The sequence below is a fragment of the Panthera onca genome, chromosome A3 (assembly GCF_046562875.1).
Source record: "Panthera onca isolate mPanOnc1 chromosome A3, mPanOnc1 haplotype 2, whole genome shotgun sequence".
Lineage (NCBI taxonomy): Eukaryota > Metazoa > Chordata > Mammalia > Carnivora > Felidae > Panthera > Panthera onca.
This window is the reverse complement of record NC_138341.1, coordinates 82,200,238-82,222,381: the sequence shown is the minus strand read 5'-3', so window position 1 is coordinate 82,222,381 and position 22,144 is coordinate 82,200,238. Positions and strand designations below refer to the sequence as shown.

Here is a 22,144-nt window from a genome sequence, read left to right as displayed (position 1 = left end):
CTTGGACAATGGCCTTAGAAAGGTTCTGCCCCACTCTCTGGGTCTGGCCTCCATGAAGAGAGCCCAGTGGTACTCGAACTTTTTGACCGCAGCCCAGCGATTCTGCCTGTTCTTTCTTCCAAAAAGAAGTTTTTGATAATGAAGAGTTGGGCAGGAACAACAACAAAAGTTGCAGTACAGTTGCCAGAAATAACCAAGAATTGCTTATTTTTAGGAGGCAATATTTGGTCCCCACTCTTAATGTTTCCTTCGATTTGGACACTCCTGGACCCTGGTCCCCTGAATGTCCACCCTGAGGGAGGAGGTGTGAGGGACCTTCCATGAGTTTCAGAGAGGGGCCAAGCATGCCTTGCTCAGTCACATGCTCCTGTTCCACCTTTTAGGGGCAAGGCTATCGACAGGGAACAAACTTCTGCTGGGCTCCTCCCTGTCCTAAATTCTTCTGGGACTGAGTGCTGGGACCTGTCCAGCTCAGGCATTCAGAATCAGGAAGCTCCTAGGCCACATATCTACGACATACCCTCCAGCACCAGCTCCGTCCGTGATGTGGGTAATGCTCAGGTTCCCCTTCTTCTGCCTACTTTTCTGTCCTTCCTCTGAATTGCTTCAGAACTCAGCTGGGGAAAACAGAAGTGATAAGGAGTGGGATTTGTGGGTAAAATATACACCACGATGGAAACATCTGATGTGGCCCAGGGGACGCCTTTAAGTTGTGGTGGCCCTGCTGGCTCTTCCCTTGGAGGCTTGCAGCAGCCCACATGGGACCATGTGCTGCCTAGGTTGTTTTACAGAGAGTGGCGGGCAATTTCCAATCCGCATTATGCTTTGCCCCATGGAAACTTCCTCTGGCAGCCATTGCAGCTCCTGGGTGATTGGTTTGCTTGCTTGTTTGTTAGCATGTAGTTTCATATTAAGGCTGTTCGAAGTAGGATGGGGGTGAAACAGGGAGGCAGGCCCTGTAGTGACCAAAGCAAAGACAGGAGCCTTTGGAGGCAGACTGCTCCAGCCGGACCTTGAACTACATTAGCTACAGGCATGTGTGGCATGATTTCAGGCAAAGCTGAATGAAAGTGGACTACGCCTTTTCAGTGGTGGTGGTACTGCATCTAAACTGCAAAGCTACTGAGTGCCTGTGCTGCCCATGGGCACTGAGACATTCTAGCCCTGCAGTCAGTCCCAGGCCCAAGCAGGCAGAGCCAGATTACGTGCCCCAGCTGCCTTCTCCACTTAGGCCAAGGACAATACTGTGGAGGGACGTATTTTAAATCCATGTGCCTTGTCCATAATCTAAGAATCTTAAAATGCTCAAATAATTGCTGAGTGAGTTTCAATGTGACATGATTCTTGCTAGATGGGGTGGCAAGAATTGTTTGTTGAGGGAACGTGGCTAAAACCGTATTTCAGGCAGTTTATTAGGACAGTAATAAAGGAAGGTACAGCACAGATAAGGCAGAGTAAAGGGGCCATTAGGACAATGGCATTGAGTCTGGCCTGGGATAGATGTTGAACCGATAGCATATAGTGGGATTATCCAGCTTGAGAGAGAAGATGAGCAGGGGGCTCTGGCAAGCCCAAGCTTATAGAGTTTATAGTGTTCACATGGAAGAGCCAAATGAGACAAAAACCTAGAAGAATGTGCCAGGATGAATGAATGGATGAATGAATGAATAATGCTTGGTCCAGAAAGCAAAGGAAACTAAATGAAGGAAGGCTTTCAGACCCACAGGTGCTAGAAAACTAAACAGGACAAGCCAAGGTTCCAGTCCAGCTGCTCTGGGAACCACCTGCAGGGCATGGAAATTGCTGGCACCCTGACCACTGACAGCAGAATCTGTGCAGGTGGGGCCGGACTTCAGCAACATTGCTTCAGGCACTCCACGTGATTCCAGTATGTGGCCAAGGCTGGGAACCCTCCTGCTTACCTGGTGCACACAGGATTGGAGCACATCCCTCTGCTTCAGAAACATATTTAAGTGAGTGGGAAGTGGACTAAATGAGGGATGGGCATTATGGGGGGCATTTGTTGGGATGAGCACTGGGTGTCATGTATGTAAGTGGTGAATCACTGGGTTCTTCTCCTGAAATCAGTACTACACGGCATGCTAACTAACTTGAATTTAAGTTAAAAAATAATAAAGATAAAGAAAGATTTATGTAGGGGAAATGCTGCAGAGGGTCTTGATCATTCAAAAGCTGAGGGAAAATCAGGAACAGAGAGGCATGTGGTGAGGGGATCACTCTCAGGGGACCTCAGGGGCACAGGCAGGGTCTGCGATCTGCTGAGGGTGATTTTTCAGCCAAAGTGGGGCTGGAAGAGACACCTGCCCTTGGGAAAGGCGCAGAGGCCTAGAAATTTCCACAGCAGGAGGCTATAGACACTGGTGCTCTGGCCCAGGACCACATGGCCTGCTGACAACATATCGGGGAAGCTCTGTCACCAGGCAGGGCCTAAAACACAGGACTCATCAGTACAGGCCATGTAAGAAGTTCTGAGTGGGGAGCTGGGTGGGGAAGAAAGACCCCAGGAAAGACCCAGAACCTGGGATAGGGGCTTCCCCTGGAGACACATACGTTACTCAAGAAAACATCAGAGATCCAAATGCTAAGATAAGATGCACAGGTGGAATTTTCCAGATGAGGTCCCCACGGTGCTGTCACTAAGGCCTGTGGGAGTAGTTGGCCCAACAGACTTGACATTCCCACATCGTGGATTCTGGACAAACCACGTGGGACTCAGACTGTGAGCGTGCCTCACAACCTCCTGGGGGCACCACCGCAAGCTTCCCATCAGCGGCTCTGTCATTTCCAGTGAGTCCCCTGGGATGCCAATGCTGCTGGTCTGGGGCCGGCATTCCAAGAACCAGCTGCTTGCACCAGCACCCATCTGCCCTTCTCCCCAGCACCCCTGGGACTGCTATGGTCACTGCTGACACCCAGTGCCAGGTGGGAGCAACCATGGTCTGAGAAATCAGCTCCAGAAGCCAGGAAACAGCTTATTTTAAAATTTGGCATGAGTGGAGTCAGGGCTGTGCTAATATTGCATTAACACCTGGGACTTTTTAAAGGGGACATGTGAGAGGCCAATTCGATGCCCAAGGCCTCGGCACCACACCCTTCCCTGCAAGAGACAGAAGACGGCCTAGACCGCAGTCCCCTGTCCCTGGACAGAGAAGCCGTCCTGCTGGGACCAAGCAAGGTAGAATTGGGGAGGAGGAAACTCAGACTTTTATTTCAACATTTTTGAGGTTTGGTTCCTTTACACTCGCATTTACAAGGGCAGGATAATTTGCTCTTTGTACTTTAATGTCTCCTTGGGAACCTGATAGTGCAAAAAGAATTTAAAATCAAACCTGGGCTACAGAATATTATTTTACAACCTTTTTGTGCTAACCCTTGACAGGTTTATGGTGACTGCTTTACCAGCTTGAGTTTGCTTGATAAAGGATGTTTGATATTCTTGCAAAAAAATAAAACTGGGGCATTTTTTTTGTTGGCTCTTTACTTTTGGCCATTTATTTCCTTGCTGAACTTCTGGCGAGCTATCAGATGAAGCTGGGCATAACTGTATTAACCCTGTGTTTCTGACACCTGAGCTTTGCTGACCTTGAAGGGACTGCCCTTCCCTAGTTAGCCCATTCAGGGAGCATACTTTTCAAATGCACACCAACCAACCCAGAGTCCACAACCCAACTACCTCCTTTATCAGTCTCTCACGCTCTCAGGGCCACTATCCACCTGCCCTAAGCCAGGTACCAGTGAATGAAATTACTCAGTGAAATTAGTCAAACTGGCCAACCTGAAGCTTGCCTCCACTGTCCTGTCCATTCCTTCCTCAGAAACCATACTTGGGTCGCTTGGGTGGCTCAGTCAGTTAAGCTTCTGACTTTGGCTCAGGTCATGATCTCCTGGTCCTTGAGTTTGAGCCCCACGTCGGGCTCTGTGATGACAGCTCAGAGCCTGGAGCCTGTTCGGATTTTGTCTCCCTCTCTTTCTGCCCCACCCCCACTCACACTGTCTCTCTCAAACATAAATAAACATTAAAAAAAAAAGAAGCCATAGTAAAGGCCATGCTCTCCCTTCCCTCCCTCTGCCTCCTGACCCACCCTGGTGCTTCCCCATGTGGCCCTGCATGGCATGGGCTGCCCTCTTCAAGGATCTATAACAAACCATCTTTTTAATGACAATCATTGCCTGATTTGTTGGTCTCACCACACCTGAATAATAATAAAACTGACATTTTAAAACAGTAATTTGGAACAGGAAATTTAATTTTTTTTTAAGTTTATTTTTGAGAGAGAGAGAGAGAGAGAGTGTGTGTGTGAGAGAGAGAGAGAGAGAGAGAGAGCAGGGAAGGGGTAGAGAGAGGGAAACAGAGGATCCAAATCAGGCTCTGCACTAGGAGGACAGAGCCCAATGCAGGGCTCGAACTCATTACCGTGAAACCATGACCTGAGCCGGAATTAAGAGTTGGCCACTTAACCGACTGAGCCACCAAGGCACCCCTGGAACAGGAAATTTAATTCCCATGCTGTCCCTAACCATTTCTGAGCCTTCAGGGGGCCAAATCTACATTGCCCACCACCAGGTCCAGAAAAAGTTCATGTGTTTCCAGGACAAGCAGCCTCGGAAAGGCCAACTGGGACTGTGTGGGTGGGCTGTCCACCTTCACCCTGCGGGATTCAGGCTGGTTGGAGTCCCACAAGACAAGAGAACTAAAACCCTGAGGAATTCTGTAGGGGAGAGGGACACTTGGGTCCCATTCCTGGTGCTTCCTTCCCCATGGTGGGACCCCCACTAGAATCACTCTTGTCCCCTCATGGATTCCAGATGTACCTCTGGTGAGTTTGGAGAGGAACCAGACACGTGCATCTCAGCTCTTGTCAGTGGCCGGGTCACCCCCAGGAAAGCAAATATTTGCTCTGCTCCTTCTTTTCTGTGTTCTTGCAAAGGACTCACCCCAAATTGGGGCCAGCTGTTCTCCAGCTGTGTTGAGGCCTGGGAGTCAGTATCAGTTGTTTGCTGCCATACATCTAAGCCACTTTATGATGTAATATTTAAACTTAGCCTCCATGCCCTTGTCTCCAAAACATGGGTTACAGTATTCGCCCACAGATATTTTGAGGATTAAATTGAGTAAAACATATAAAATCTTGCACATTTTAAGCAATTAAATGTTGGTTTCCTCTTCTTCCTTGCTTTTTTCTCCCTCATCTAAAGCTTTCTCTGGCTTGGTCCTTGCAGCTGGCTGAGCAGCTCTTGGCCCCCTGTGACCCAAATCCTTGACCTCCCTCAGGAGCCTGGTAACTGCAGACAGGCCATTTCTGAAGAACCAGTAAGCAGCACCTCTGGGAGTTTCTTTGCAGGAGACTTTGTTTTACTTCGCTTCATCTGAACAAGAATGAGGAAGAATTTTCTGCAGTCACGCCAGGGAGAAGAGGCATACTCCATGGCTGAGCCATGTGGGAGAAGGGCTGCAGGCCCCCACCGCCACTGCGGTTGTCTGGCTGGCCACATGAGCCATGAAAGGAGAGCTTCTGGCTCCTGGCACCACAGCTGACAGAAACTGCAGCCCAGGGTGGCGGTTGGATGGCTTGTCCTCCGGACACCCTGGAACACTGCCTTCTGGGGGGGGACAGTGCTCCATTGGAGGCCAGATACAGTACTGAGGAGCCTTGAAGAGATGGCATGTTTAGCAGATGTTTGTAGATGGGGACAAGAGCAGGAAAACAACCACCAAACACGAGGCCCATTTATGTGGCCAAGTGAGCTATTGGCAGGAGTCGTGCAAATAACCAGTGCAGATTTGGGAATAGGGGCAGGAGCCGGGAAACTTGGAAGAGTCCTACTGGTGGGATTCCATTTGTCCACACAGGCTGGCGAGTCCTGGGAAAACCCAAGCAGCACACAATTTCTCTATCCACCCAGCTGGCGCTTCTTAAGTACCTACTAGGTGGCAAGGCACCATGTCAGGTGCTGGGGATGTGGGGATGTGTCAATGAGCAGAAGCGATCCTGTCCCTAGAAGATCTTACTGTAGACATACGACCCTACCCACTCTGAAAAGCCCCTATATTTTACCACAGTCTCAAATACTTGAGACATCAAATTTAATTTGAGTGCATAAATGTTCATTCGTACCTGTTACTGGCATCCACTGTCACCCGCAGTTAGTTCTTGGGGAAGTGATATTTCATTACATAGGGCTTGTTTTCCTACAGGTAGCATGCCAAAATGTGAGGTTGTCAAATGCTATTTACTCCCCCATCCCCCCAATTTTGTGGAGGGAGGTGAAAAAAATCCAAATTGGAAGGTTCAACCAACAGAAGGAACATAAAACAGATGAAAACATTAAGAAAACACCTTGTTTCTTTTGTTTGTTTAATTTGGACTCAGATGTGCAGAATTAATCAGAATCCTAAGTTGAAGACGCACACTCTTCATTGGTCCATGAGTGGCCTGTGTCTTAATCTGTTTGATCCAGACATGATGAAACTTACATCTTCCTAACCCATCCCAGCCCTGGTCACCTGATGTGTTCACTATCGTGAGCCTTGGGTTTCTCAAGCTCTTGCTTTCTTAAATTTTAGACAATTGTAAACCCTTAAAATCACATATGTACTCTTTAAATATAGATACATACATATCCAAATATAGTTAAAATGTAGTTTTATCACATATGTGCTCTTAAATATAAATATATAAAAATACATGTATGTATTGCATATATGCATACAGAAGAGAGCTTTTAATTTTAGTTGTTTTTCATTTTATATAAAAAGACATCATGCCGGGGGCACCAGGGTGGCTCAGTCGGTTGAGCATACAACTTTGGCTCAGGTCATGATCTCGCGGTCTAGTCCATGAATTCAAGTCCTGCATCTGGCTCTGTGCTGACAGCTCAGAGCCTGGAGCTTGCTTCAGATTCTGTGTCTCCCTCTCTCTCTGCCCCTCCCCCTCTTGCACTCTGTCCCTCTCTCAAAAATAAATAAGCATTTAAAAAAAGGCATCATGCTATAAATAGATGTTTCTGGACTTGTTTTTTGCTTAAGATTTCTAAGGTTCATCCATATTGTTGCATGTAGCTGTATTTTATTCACTGTCACCACTATAGAAGATTCCACTGTGCCCAGCTTATGGATTCATTTTATTGTCTGGTGGGTATTTAGTTACTTCTATATTGTTGGTTTTTTCCTCTGTATTTTGGAAATTTCTAGACATGCAAAAAGAGAGAGAGTTGCATAAGGAACCCCTAGGCACCCGTCACTAGTGTTAACAACCGTTAACACACAGCCAATCATATTTCATCTATATTCCCTGTCCCTGCCATGGTACTGGACCTTTTTGAAGCAAATCTCAACTATCATCCATAAATATTCCTGTATGTCTCTTAGAAATATAATGACTCTTCTTTTGGGGTGCCTGAGTGGCTCAGTCGGTTAAGCTCCAACTATTGATTTCAGCTCAGGTCATGATCTCATGGTTGTGGGGTCGAGCCCTGCGTCTGGGTCCGCACTGATAGCACAGAGCCTGCTTGGGATTCTCTCTCTCTCTGCCCATCGCCCCCCTCAAAATAAACAAACCTTAAAATAGAAAAAAAAAAAGAAATATAATGACTCTCCTTTCAAAATATAACAATTCCAATATCATACTTATACCTTGATATTATCATAAATGTGGTGTCCAAAATTGCTTCCTATTCTTTCTAAGAGCATGACCCCCAACTTGTGAACTGTGGACAGGAGGAAGTGCATAAGCTGTGCAGTCAAGGTGGAGTCTAAAAAATTGTTTTCTGGCTGCAGTCAGCTTCTTTTCCAGGTCATTGTTGAAGCTGCCAGAATCTGAAGGTAGGGAACTCTGGAGAGCACTAGAGGAGGAGTCCCAGGAAGGAAGAGGGATGAGAGTGGGGTGGTGCCCAAGCCTGAGGAGCCAGAAAGGCAGAAGCACCCAGAGAAGCCCCTTGCAAAGTCCTCACCCCTTCTTCATTCCAAACCTGCCTCCACCTCCTTCACGGTGAAAGTTCTGATTCGATGCTAAAAGGCTCTGCCTTCTCCTTTCCTTCTCCTTCCTTACACACTTACAAAACAGGAAAGGAAGGACAGAGAAGATGATAGCAGGGAAATATATAAGTAAGGCTCTTACTGCCTACACATTTCCTCAGTCTAAACCAGTGGTCAGAGAACTTTTTCTGTATGGGACGAGATAGCAAACAGTTCAGACTTTGTTGTCTCAACGACTCTGCCTTCAAAGAGCCAATGCAGCCATAGACAGACAATACATAAACAAAATGGCATGGCTGTGTTCTAATAAAACTTAATTTGCAAGGGCGCCTGGGTGGCTCAGTCAGTTCAGCAACTGACTTCGGCTCAGGTCATGATCTCATGGTTCGTGAGTTCCAGCCCCACATCGGGCTCTGTGCTGACAGCTCAGAGACTAGAGCCTGCTTTGGATTCTGTGTCTTTCTCTCACTCTGCCCCTCCCCCACTTGTGCTCTGTCTCTCTCAAAAATAAATAAACATTAAAAAAATTTTTTTAACTTAATTTACAGAAACACAAGGCCAGGCTACATTTGTCCAGAAGGCTGAAGTTTGCCAACCTTTGGCCTAAACAATACAACTATTTTTATTCCTGTCTATTCCTCCTATGATTTTGATTATTAAACACTGCACTCTAGTCCCTGTTATCAACCCCATTTTCCAGATCAGAAGACTGATAGGGAGAGACTAATGAATGGCCTTGCCTAGGATCAGAGGCACCACATGGTAGACCTTGAATTAAACCTAAGAAATCAGTCTTCAAAATCCTTTGGTTTTTTTCCACCCTTTTCTAGCTGGATATGAATTTTAATATTGTCATAATCACATAAATCGCATAAAATATACAATTTTTCCATAACATTACAAGTATTTCAGTCTCGCATTCTTGTTAATTATAATTTATAATTGATGCGTAATTGTTCATCATCACGGTGATGAGTTTCACTGAAATATTTCATACATCTGTTTATCTTCTTTTGTTCAATTACTGTCTAAGATTAATTCCCAAGAGCAGCATCCCCAGGCATCTGCAGGGCCCTGGAGTGGCGTACCCGGGAGGGGGGCACTGGCCTGTGGCATTTGCCAGTTTCTATGGTCAGTACTCCCAGGGTGGTGGATTTTAAGCTACCAACATGACATCACTGAACAGAGCTCAGAAGAGACGCTACACTTAGCTCTTGCAAGAAGATACAAGCTGTTCCCAGCACCCCACTGGCTTGATACAAATTCCCTTTCTACTTCCCAGTACCAAGTTATAAATGGAATTACAGGAAATGGGAGTTACCATTTGGAAATGACCTTGAGTTTGCCTTTAAAACTTGATAGTGTGTGTGAGTGCTTTGTTATCTCAATGTCACTTTAATTTACATCTCTGATTATTACTGAAACAAATCACTTTTCTATGGTTTCATTATGTGTTTCTTCCATAAATTCCCTATTCATGTTCCCCCATCTATGAGGGTCATGACACCTTTCTTTAAACCCTGAATTAACTGTATAGGCTATCATTAATTCCTTGAACTCGCCTGACATAATATCTTTTACCTTTTGCTTTCATTCTTCTATTAGGCACGAATTGTAGCATAATTAAGTCCATCCATCTGTACCCTGCCCATTCTTGTATTTTATTGGTAGCGAACAAAAGAAAATACATCCTAGTTTCATTTATTCTACAAACATTTATTAAATATTCAGTGTATGGCAGGCACGATTCCAGGTACTGGGGATACAGCCGTGACCAAAATAACATCTCTGCTCTCATGCAAATCCGCTGGGAAAGCCCGCAAATAAATAAGTAAATATGTAATGGAAGGTTTGGTGATGATAAGATCTATCACACACAAAGCAGAGGGAGGGGACAGAGAGGGATGGAAAAGAGGTGCTATTCAGAAGTGCCTCTAGGAAGGACTCTTGAACAAAGACTCAAATAAATGAAGGAGTGAGTCATGCTAATTTTTCTACAATTTGATTTATTTAAATTTAATTTATCAATTCAACTGGGATTCTTTGGGAGGAGTAACATGATATAAAAGGGGTCCTAGTTTTGTTCTTTTTTTTTTCCAATGTGTAATGCAATCATCCCAATACCTTTCTTTCCTCCTTACTTTCAGAACCTTTGTTGTAAAGTTGAGTCTGTTTCTCAGTTCACTAATATGTCCTAATAACATGTATTTTTCTCACAGTCTACTCTATTTTAATTGCTACTTTTTGGCTCGTCCTTTTGAAAAAATTCAGCCATTCTTGCTGATTCTCCTTCTGTAGCATTTCTAAAGCACTCTTTCTGGTCTCAAAATGAAATTCCATCTTCCCCAAGACGCAGCCTACATCTTAACTATTTTTGTATCTATAACACCTTCCACGGAGCATAGCCAAGGCAGACTTCTAATACGCTTTTGTTAAATGACGAATGAATGAATTATAAAACTCACCTAGATGTTTTTGACTCTAATTCAGGCCTGGGGGCACCTCACTCTTTTAAACGGTCACAAGTGGCAGGGAGCTACTCACCCGCCCACATGCACACTTCCTCCTGTCATTCAGCTTCAGGATAAACATCACATTCTTTCTTTAGGGCTTCACCATAAACACAGCAGCTCTGTTAAACTGAGGAAGAGCACTATCTTCGAAAAGGTCAAGCCACTTCCATGAAAAAGGATATCGCTTGGATTTGAATTGTTTTATTGCCTTTATTTCACTCACGTAAGATTGAAAATCTTAAGGGCCAGTCTTTAACGTGGTCAAACCATATGTTTTTCCAGTTCTGTGTTTATACCGTCTGTGCATCCATATTCCCACCAAAACCAAGAAGACCAAGGAGAGGGGGGCCAGCGCAATCCCCCAGGAGAATGTGGCAGCTGTAGGAAGAACAGAGTCACATGGTGGGTGGATGGAACATTCTCTCACTGCCAGGGCAGGATAGTGCAGGGCAGGTTTACGGAGAAGACAAGAAGTGGGGTTTGTTTTTTCTAATAATAGTGCACTGATTTTTTAGAAAGCATGTCCCTTACATCAGGTCAAAGATATTTGAGAATGATATCTGTGGCATTAGGGAAACAAGGAAGGTAGAACAAAAATCCATTAAAGAGAAATAGCAGAGAGTGGGGTGACGGGTCACGGGTCCTTGTTCCGCCCGTTGAATAGCGTGCAATAAGATGGTATCTGTTTAGCGGCACCTGGGAGGCTTAGTCAGTGAAGCATCCGACTTCGGCTCAGGTCATGAGCTCACAGTTTGTGAGTTCAAGCCCCCATGGGGCTCTGTGCTGACAGCTCAGAGCCTGGAGCCTGCTTGAGGTTCTGTGTCTCCCTCTCTCTCTTTCTCTCTCTGCCCCTTCCCCGCTCACGTGCTGTCTCTGTCTCTCAAAAATGAATGAACATTTTAAAAAAATAAAAAAAATTTTTAAAAGATGGTATCTGTTTAGGCCTCACCAGCCAACTATGACTTGGCCAGGGTACAGTCTGCCCCTTTCCAATGAGTGTGGCTGTCAGGAAGATTAAGTAAAGTAGCAAAGGAAGAGAAAACAAACTTCAAATAAAGGAGCCTTAGGTGTCAAGATTATTGCTTGGACCCAGCTATTTTACATTCTACTCCTTGGTATCCCTGTGTTATGAAAATAGAGAGAGTACAAATAAAAGCATAACAAGTACACACAAGTACATAAGTGTTACTGGACTCGACGATGAAGCCAGAGCTCTACATTTTAAAGCTGTTTATCGTAGTCTGTCTAGGCCTCCAGGAATCAACACAATCTCAGACCATTTCTCTAGATGATTCTTCTCTCTTAAAATCCCACAAGGTTTAGAAATGAGAAAAGCTTTAATTTTCCAAGCAGCCGCCCAGATGCACCTCTCAATGCTGGTGACAGGCTTTCGGCTATGCCTGCTGCCATGAGGCATGGCCAATCCCGCACAGGACATGCAGGGAGTGGGCTCACATTACAGAAATGTTTAAAGGGTCCCAGCTTCAGGACCAGACAAACCATAGGTTCCTTTGGGTCACAGTCTGAACCCCAGAAGTGAACTCTGCTTTCCGTGGGACGCTTCCTTTCCAAATCTCTACAACTACTGACCCTTTCATGGAAATGATCTAGAACAACGGTTCTCAAACTTGAGTATGAAAGGAGTACTGCCCAACTGCAGTCTTTTGCCTTACCCTGGGAGAAGCTGGGTAGATGTGGGGTGAGCCAAGGGTTTTGTGTTTCCAACTAGTGGCTTGAGACGTCCGGGGTGTTGTCATGCTCTGCCCTGAGGCTTAACCAAATCCTCAGCTTTTCAATTACAAGTCTGTCTGCAGCTGCCTTCCCAGCAAACACAGAGAATGTGGAGCGATTTCTTTGATTGCTACAGACTGCCCAGAAGGCATAATGAGACTGCAGCTGGAGATCACTTCCGGCTTGTCGGCTTGTCGCCTGTTGACCTCTCTGGATGCCAAGGGTCTCTGCACTACCTCTATTTCCCTTTCCCACTCAGTGCTTAAACACTGGGAAGAAATCAACTTGGTCAAAACGATAGCATGGGCTTTTCTTCTTTCTTAAAGGTCCATTAAATGGGCACTGGGTTGACTGGACTATAGTCTTGTGCTTTCTCTCCTCTCGACTGATGACTTTAACCCTGAAGCTGCCCTGAGCCCCACATATCTCTCAGCCCCCACCTCTCGGGGAAGGGAGTTTCTCAATTTCAGGATAAAGAATGTCCCACCCTGCCGCTAGAGGCGTCAGGAAGAAACAGGTGGTCTTGCTGATCCAGGGCAGAACCAGATGAGGACACAAGGATTTTTTTTTTTTTTTAAGTTTATCACAGAACCACTTTGTCTTTTTTCCAAAAATCAGTTTGCTGTTTAAATTTTGATTTGAATATACTCTCCCAAAGCCAGCCTCCACCCGACAAAAAATAAATCAGAAAAAAATAAGAGATCTGCTTTCGGTGGCCTAAGCAATCACGTGGAAATCACTTTGTCTAGCAGCCACAGAACATCAAACACGCTGCTTGATACATACCTTCTTTGACCGTGGTACGTAGCATCTGAGTACTCAGTGTGTTGCGCACAACGCATTTAAAATCTGTGTTCAAATCCTCTCTTATGACTGGATCAAAAATCAGTGGCACTTCAATGTAGTTCTCGTTATTTTCCGAGTATTCCCTGAGGGAGGAAATAATCACTCAAACATGATGTATCAAATGCAAGTTCGTCTTTACAATGTAGACATCCAAACACTCTCAATGAGAAGGATCTATTGTGCTTAAATTGGTCTCAACTCATAAAGTCAAGGGCACTTGTCATTCATTATATTTGTTCCCTATCTGGGAGAATTTCTAAGCCTGTGCCTGAAGGTGAGAGTGACACTGAAGCTGTTGGGAGTGACACTAAAGATGTTGGTTCCTGTAACAGGACGCTTGTCACAAGGAGAACTTAACAGGAGCCAGTTTTGTTTGGATAATGGAAGAATCCATTTTTTAAGGCCATTGATGAACAAAGAGGCGGCAGTGGGAATAGAAATGTCTGGTTTGGGGAAACTTAACTGTAACACCAATAAATCATTTGCATATTGAGGAGGAGGGAGTTTCCAGGAATCCTGGCCTCCTTGGTGTTTCCTCCTCTCTGCTCCTTTGCCAGCTGTCATTCTGGAAACTCAAGTTGGGAGCAGAGAGCCGCAGATGGGCCAGGGAATGGCTCAGGTCAGCCATTCGTAGTGATGGTAATCTGAAGATGCTTCACTGCTACTGATGAGCATGAATAAAAACACCATGTATGTGGATCTACTAGGACTATCTTTTTTTTTCTCCTTGGGAGAAAATAGGCTCCTTTAAGTGAGTGGACAGTGTGAGTAAGCCCACATGAGGCATGTTAGCAATGCCAAGCTTTTCTCAACAACGACCGTGCAAGCAAGCAGCTGTGCTAACCACATATAATTCTGACCTGCTAAACTGCATCCAGAAAGGTATTTTTTGATAGGTCTTTCAAAAAAAAAAAAAAGATAAAAAATTGGCAATTGAAAGTTCAGGCTAATTCAGAGTACCAAAACTACAGTTTTAAAAATCTTTGATAATTGGGGACATTGAATGGTCTCCTTCCTCAAACAAATGGTTCACACTTACAAGGTCTGACTGTTCGACTTTCAGAGTGAGAAAACATATTCCAGAGAGTAATGCTTATGAACAGAATTCTTCCTTTCTTTTAGTATTAACCTTCCTTAGTGCCTGCGGCAGTCCCCTGTTCCTGGAGAAACAAAGGAGGCCCTTGGATACTGGGGCTAACCTTTAGTCTTTCGAGGGGTTTGTGAAAATGTTTGACACTCAGGTTGCCGAGTGCATAGTGGAAATGTATTAACTCCAAAGTTTTTTGGGTTCCTTTTTTTTTTTTTTTTGAAAACTGCAAAAATCGACACACAAATGTTTTTGAAAAAACTGCAAAAATCGACACACAAATGAAACAGCTAGAAAATGCAACATCGATGCCAAGTCAGCAGCAACTCAGCTCCTAGAGAAAGTTTGATTCTCAAGAGCAATTGGTAATGCTTAGCAAAACTCAGTGTATAAAATCCTAAAACTCCAACAGTTTAGAATCAAAAAGATTATTTTTAATGTAGAATGTGTGTCATTACGAATAGGTTCAGTATGACCTTGTCTCTAAAAGGAAGAGCAAAGCCCACACCAGTCCCCTAACAGCTATGCCTAGAAGATGCTTCTCAGCTGACAAAGATCTTCACACACTTACTGGCGCTGCCCCTCGGTTACGCGGCCTCCCTGGTACGCGCTCTCTATGCTGGTGGTGTTGGCCATCCACCACAGCATGGTGGTCGAATGTGTGCCAGCTCCCAGAAACACCTTACATGGGATTGTCAATCTTGACCCTGCATACAGCAAGACAGCACACATCATACGTCAGAACCCAGCCAGGAAACAGGGGTCACACCAGTCCTTGCGTCCATCAGCAAATCTGAGTGGTGGACCCTTCCCCATCTTTTCAAACACAGGCACAGGCCTGTCTGAACCCCAGCCTGACTTCAGTGTGGCTTTTGACCTTCATTGAGCCACTGGGACCCCTGAGCAGCTTTTCCTTCTGGAAAACAGGAGAAATGAGGCCCTCCTACACGGTCAGTGCTGGCATTGAGTGGCATCCCGTTAGACATAGTGACGTTCAACAGTGAAGTGTGTGTGAGCCAGAGTGAAAAATGGAGACCCTGTCAGTCACTTTCCTCACCCCAGTCAACCAGCTAGCTATTTCGGCGACAAGAGACTGTCTCTTGGGGCCAGTAGTGGCAGGATCAGCCTCACTTTACAAATGGACTCTTAGGGAGGGGCGCCTGGGTGGCTCAGTCGATTAAGCATCTGACTTCGGCTCAGGTCATGATCTCCCAGTTCACGGGTTCGAGCCCCACAGCGGGCTCTGTGCTGACAGCTCAGAGCCTGGAGCCTGCTTCGGATTCTGTGTCTCCCTCTCTCTCTGCCCCTCCCCTGCTTGTGCTCTCTCTCTCTCTCTCTCTCAAAAATAAATTAAAACATTACAAAAAAAATTTTTTTTAAATGGACTCTTATGGAAAAAGCTTAGCATCAGCCAAGTTTTGGTAAAGTGAATGATTTAAAATATACTACAGGTGCTGGCTACATGAGGGAATCATGCTGTTAATCCTCTCATACAGTTAAGAACTGTCACCAGAATGTTCGGATTTTTACATGTAGATTTTTGTAGGTACGGTTTTCATGTAACAAAATAGACCTAATTTCAATCAATGCCACTTCTACCATCTCACAGAAGGAAATGTTCCCTCATATCTGTTATTTCTGCCTCTCACGCTGGGGTCCTGGGGTCCCACCCAGGGGGGTCACAAGGGTCTGGGACACTGCGCTTAGGGACTGCAGGCACCCCCGTGGGTTACACGGTCCTTGCGGGCCTTACCCAGCGAAGCTAAGATGGTCTGGTGGGGGGAGATAATCACAGGAATTGTCTCCTCTTCTTTTTCTGAGAATGATAGGAGGAAAAAAAGATTCAATTAGGAAAGCCTTCATTTCGAGCTGAGAGTCAAGTTCCATTGTTTAGCTAATTAACAAAGTTCTCCTCGACAGTATGGCCAGCCATTGTAAGATTCGACCTTTGTCTAGCAAAGGAAACAGGCTCTCCACAAAAGTGAGCATCTCTGGCCAATGCCTTTCCCAGAAGAGATATTACTGGAAGAGGCCACACTTAAATACACATTCCACTAACAGATGTTCTTTGCTCTGTGATAAATAATTAACCATTCCCCTCCCTGGCTTCCTGAATAAATCCTTAATAGCAATGTTCACAATGTCCACAAGATAGGCTTTACCCCAACATCTATTTGCCCTAAAATATCTCCATCCTTTCCATTCCTGCCTCTGAGGAGTCACTCGAAAAAAATTTAAAAAGGCACAAGTATTTGGGAACCACCTGTTTATACTGTTAATCCCACACTGAGTGACAAAGAGCACAACCCAGCATTGGCTACTGTGTCTTGTTCATTGAAGACGTAAACTCTTTTGGGAAACAGAGGTGGACTTCTGAATAGCAACCCAACTTCCCAAGAGGAAGGTCTCCCAACCACTTGAAGAAACTGGGCACCTGAACTAGAGCAAAGAGTGTGACTGAGGGTGGGTGAAGGGCTTCCCATCTCCATAACTGCTCACTCCACCCTTACACCTTTCCTGCAGAGCCTCTTGAAATTCTAACATGAGTAAGCATTAGGCAGTCTCACAGCAGAGGACCAGATGGCTTCTTGACCATGACCAGGAGTCTCCCCCCAGCCCCCCAATAAACACACATAATCACATGCCTGCTGCACAGATGCTGGGGCAACAGAGAGGCGGTGAGAAAAGAGCCTCAGGGGCTAGATACCTCAGTGCTTCTCAAATCTGAAGGTACATCAGCATCCGTGGGCCGCATGTTAAACACAGATTGCTGTGCTCCCCCCACCACATCCCTGTTTCTAATTCAGTGGGTCTGGAGTGGAGATGAGAGTTTCCAAGTCTAGTGAGCATCCAAGTGCTGCTACTTCTGGCTGGCCCAGGACCACCCTTTGAGAACCTTTGAGAACCAGTGCGATCATAACACTGGGTAATATGAAGGTTGGTCGCCCCCTAGTGTTCATATGCAGTATCACATAAACAGGATAATTAGGAGCCCCTTCAAAATCCTGGGAAGTTTCCATGATTCCCTGTGGGGGAACAAGTTGTTGGTATGAATAAATCCTCATAAGACAGTAAAATAGTCTAGAGATTTCAGTTCATGACACGATTTTCTCTGTAGCAAAACTGAATCTCTGGATTCCCTGTGACAAAAAAAAAATGTCTTCTCCCTTCAATGACTAATTATTTAACCTTAATGTATTTTCAAAGCCCTCCAAAATGCCTTAAAAGACTCCAACTGTGTACTTGTTCAGTATATAACATAAAGAAAAGCAGCATACAGCATACTCTTCAGGGCAGAGTCCAGGACTTAAACACTTTTATGTTCCTTGCACCAAGCTTGATGTCCAGCATGTAGGAGGTGTGCAATAAATGTTGAACAATTTTAAATACTAATCAACACTGTTAACAACATTATTTTCAAGTAGAACTCATTTAAACCAATGAGAGCACTCACTATTTGAAATTCTAGTTTCAAGGGCCACGTGCCTTGGGGAAGAAAAAAAAAGGAGGGTGGCATTTTCCACTGGATATGCCAATGCACAGCCTTCTAACTGAAAAGTTCAATAAAATTCTAGTATCCAAGAATTATACCTAAAGTTATGGCAGCCATGTTCTGATCACTGGCCCTGGAGCACAAGCCTTCCAAAAGGGGTTTTCCAAAGAGACCTTCCAAGTGAACCACTGTTTGGCCCCATCTGCTGGTGTGTTTTAGCCTCACACTTGGAACCCTATCAACTACCCAGGGATTCAGCTTTCCTCATGAAAACACCCTGCTTTCTATCTTTCAAAGGTTCACACCTGTCTTATTAGACTGATGCTTTAGGAGAACTGATAGGTCTCTCTTCCTTTCCTGCCAAAGACATTCAAGGAATTCCACGGGGAACCCTAATTTGTTCTTTGCATGCTTGCTATTGACAGGGTGGAAAAGTACCTCAATGGCAAGTACTCACTGTTGACACGTAGTTCAATATTCCTAGTCACGTTGTACTGCATGCCTTCGTGGGCGAATGTCATGGCACAGCTGTAATAACCCGCATCCTCCACAGACACATTATGTATGAGTAAGCGAGAGGTTCCCCTCACACTTAGAAACTTCTCATTGTCTTGATCCAAAAGGACAGAATCCTTAGGGGAAAATATTTTTCAAAGTTATACTATGTACTAATTTATATCTCAAAAGCTATATGAATAGTATCAGTATTAACAATTGATGTTGAATATGCAATCCAACAATTGCCCTGGTATTTACTTTACAAATGTACTTTAGGCATACTATTAACTGTACTTCTTAGCAGAGGGAATTTGTTAACATAGAAAACATAGTTGTAGGGTGCCTGGGTGGTTCAGTTGTTAAGTATCTGACTTCAGCTCAGGTCATGATCTCAGATAGTGAGTTCCAGTCCCACATCGGTGGTCTCAAGCCCCATTTCTCTCTCTCTCTCTCTCTCTCTTTTTTCCTCTGCCCCTCATGGGAATCTCTTTCTCTCTCTCCTTCTCTGCCTCTGCCCCTCAATCACTTGTGACTTGAAAAGTAATATTCAGAAGAAATGATATTGCAGTAATTACTTTAAAGATTGTTTCAATTTTAGGAGTCAATAAAGATGGGAGAAAATTTGTGAAAAAAAGAAAAACTAAATGTGAGAAATGAGGGCACACTTCCTATATGGGTGAGAGATTCTGTGGGTCTTACACAACAGAATCCTCAAGAGCAAGGCCTCCAATAACAGAAAAAAACTGAATGTGATTCAAAAAAACATCCTAATGAGCACACAGTGTTCTCAGGAACCTATCTTTCAAAACCATGATGATCGAAACCTTGCAATAGTCAAACATAACCTTGAGCTGTTTCAGACTCTTGCTCTGAATGGTAGCACAGACATAACTGGAAAGGTTTGTCAGCTAATCGCTCATAAAGTATTATTTTACAATCTATCTAACCAAAAAGAGATTTTATTGTTCCTAACAGGAGGAGCCAAACATGAAAAAGCCAAACAGGGCTCAGTACCCCCATTCCTCCAAGGCCTCTAAGCCCCCAGGGGTCCCCTGCATGGCAGTGGTATGTGGAGCCTGGCCTCCTGGGCTGGAGTTCTGGCTGCACCATCTACCAGCTGCATGACCTTGGACAAGTGCCTTACACTTCTGTATCTCCATTTCTTAATCTGTAAAATGGAGATATTAACAGTCCCTACTTTGTTAGTTTATGCCAGGGAATCCAGAATAGACTTCTACCCAGTTCAGGCTAAGTAACGATTAGCATTGATATCCTATACATATCTTGTAGCTATAATACCAGTCAACTGGTTGACCTATCCTCGATTACAGAATTAATTTGTATCAAATTGTATTTTTTCTATTTTTTTAATGTTAATTTATTTTGAGAGAGAGAGACAGAGAGTGCAACCAGGGAAGGGGCAGAGAGAGAGAGGGACAGAGAATCCCAAGCAGGCTCTGCACTGCTGGTGCAGAGCCAGACACGGGGCTCAATCCCACACCCTGCAAGATCGTGACCTGAGCCAAAATCAAGAGTTGGATGCTTAACCGACTGATCCACCCAGGTGGCCCTATATCAAATTTTAAACAAATAACTGTACTTTTCAGCATCAGTCTATGGTCTGTCTATATCAGGGATCAGCAAATTTTCCTGTAAAGGACCAGATAGTAAATATTTCAGGCCTACCTTCCACATGGCCTCTGTCCTCTGGTAAGTTTGAAGAGCTATTCAGCTCTGCCCTTGGAGTATGAGACCACAGACACAGAAAGTATGGCCATGTCCCAGTAAAACTCTATTTATTGACACTGAAATTTGAATTCTATGTCATTTTCATATATCATGAAATACTAGTCTTATTTTTTTTAACCGTTTAAGAAAGTGAAAACTGGGGGCGCCTCGGTGGCTCAGTCAGTTGAGTGTCCAACTCTTGATTTCAGCTCAGGTCATGATCCCAGGGTCGTGGGATTGAGTTCCACATCAGGCTCCATGCTGAGCATGCTTAAGATTCCCTCTCTTGCTCCCTCTGCCTCTCTCCCTGCTCTCTCTCTCTTTCAAATAAAAGAAGAAAGAAACAAAGAAAGTAAAAACTATCCCCAGCAAATAAAAACAGGTGGCCACTCAATTTGGCCACTGGTTATAGCTATCATTTGCCCACACCTGGTCTACACAAGTGATCTGATGACAGTATTTATTCAATCAGGCAAGAAAACAAATTGTCTATATTTACTCCTTTAACACAAAAGTTAATTATCATGTGCTTTAAAAAAGCTTCATTAATATGTGTACACAGTTGTTAAATAAACAATGGGTTTTTTTCCCATTGCTATAGACAAATGACAGTAAAAAGCTATTCTCTTCAACTGCCACTTACTCTGCATTCATTTTACATTCTGTCTTCTTAAATTCCTACTCTGAGGACCCTTGCCCCAGCCACATAAAGATGAACAGAACATATTAATCATTGCCCTTTTTAAACTAACTAGTTGAAAAAAAATCAGAAATATAAAAGTGAACGTGTTATCTTCAGAATGGGTATTTTATATCCTTCCTGTAGTTGGTAAGACACATTTTAATTAAATGGCAATTTAAAAAAAATTTTTTTTTAAATGGCAGTTTTTAAAGATGTACCTTGTACCACTGAATCTTCATGTCCATTTTGTTACGGATGAATTCACTCAGCTCAGGGCAAACTAAGGACCCAGAGGTTGACAACGTAAGAATTTGCGGGTATGATATGAAAGGCAGGGAAGCTTCTGTCTTCTCAAAAACCCTGAGCTCAGTGGACATTTCATCACAGTAAGATGTGTTTCTGATATAAAAGAGAAAAAAGGATAATAAATCACAAGGAAAAATAACAGTAAAGCTAAACGACATTAAGAATAATTTGGGGCGCCTGGGTGGCTCAGTTGTTGAGTGTCCGACTTCAGCTCAGGTCATGATCTCATGGTTCATGAGTTTGAGCCCCACAGTGGGCTCTGTGCTGACAGCTGGGAGCCTGAAGCCTGCTTTGGATTCTATGTCTCCCTCTCTCTGTCCATGCCCCACTTGTGCTCTGTCTCTCCCTCAAAAATAAAATAAAACATTAAAAAAAAAAAAAAACGAATTTCCCCAAACCCATTAAAATCTGTGTTCTGCAGTTTCTTGATTAGTATCACAATGCTTCTCTTCCTGATCTTTTTGAGTCCTTGAGAGACAAAACAACAAAAAAGTACCACATCATAACTATTGTAAAAAAAAATGATGACATGGTCTGCATTTTTCCCAAAGGACCCTCTCTGCAAGCCTGATTTCAAACCCATTGAGGGTCACTAAGAGATCCCCAAATACCCTTCAAACAGGCCTGAACCTTTCCAGGTTCTAGGGCGTCCCTGAGCACAGCCCCAACCCAATTCAACTTCCTAGTGCAGAAGGCCATATCCAAAAAGAGAGATTGTTTGCAAAAAGCCACCATTTACCTAGAATAAAGTTCCCTTTACTTCTCTTGGGAATTATCTATGAGCGTAAGTCGAATTTCAGAAAACTGCTGAGAACTTTGTGTAAGATCTATAAAATATTTTTGCAATACTGCATGGGGAAATGAACTTGGCAAGTTTGTTTTGTTTTTAATTTGGGTGGTATGTGTGTGTGTGTGTGTGTGTGTGTGTGTGTGTGTTCTTTTGGTTTTGTTTGTTTTTTGGTTGGCCTAACTCTAATCTCAGTATCATAATTCTATCAAGACCCTAGAGCTGGGGAAATGGCAGAGGCAAAACATTGATTGAAACATAGGAAAAAAATAGAAAAACATGAAAATACAATGGTCTCAGCTAAGCCCCTGGCTATCTAAGAAACACAACACCAACAGAGACCATGAAAATGTGTGCTGTATAAGGAAGAGGCAGGGGGGAGGGAACCTGTACAGCAAAAGAAAAAACAATCTATATCTGAAGAAGGAACAAAATGTAAAAAATGTATGTGAAAGAAGTAAGTGATAAAATCTTGCT

The 22,144-nt window shown here is 44.1% G+C and overlaps 1 protein-coding gene across 2 annotated transcripts in view; it reads right to left on the bottom strand.

Moving 5' to 3' along the window:
• Positions 1 to 5,234: 5,234 nt before the first annotated feature.
• IL1R2 (interleukin 1 receptor type 2) overlaps positions 5,235 to 22,144 on the bottom strand; it is a 40,150-nt gene continuing 23,240 nt past the window's right edge. For both annotated transcript variants that reach the window (XM_060609422.3, XM_060609413.3), the window contains exons 4-9: positions 20,793 to 20,973; positions 18,124 to 18,298; positions 15,927 to 15,989; positions 14,745 to 14,880; positions 13,027 to 13,169; positions 5,235 to 10,887 (exon numbers count right to left, since the gene is read on the bottom strand). In XM_060609422.3, coding sequence (XP_060465405.1) covers positions 10,748 to 10,887; positions 13,027 to 13,169; positions 14,745 to 14,880; positions 15,927 to 15,989; positions 18,124 to 18,298; positions 20,793 to 20,973 — 838 coding nt within the window. In that variant the 3' untranslated portion in view covers positions 5,235 to 10,747. The remainder of the gene's footprint in view (positions 10,888 to 13,026; positions 13,170 to 14,744; positions 14,881 to 15,926; positions 15,990 to 18,123; positions 18,299 to 20,792; positions 20,974 to 22,144) is intronic.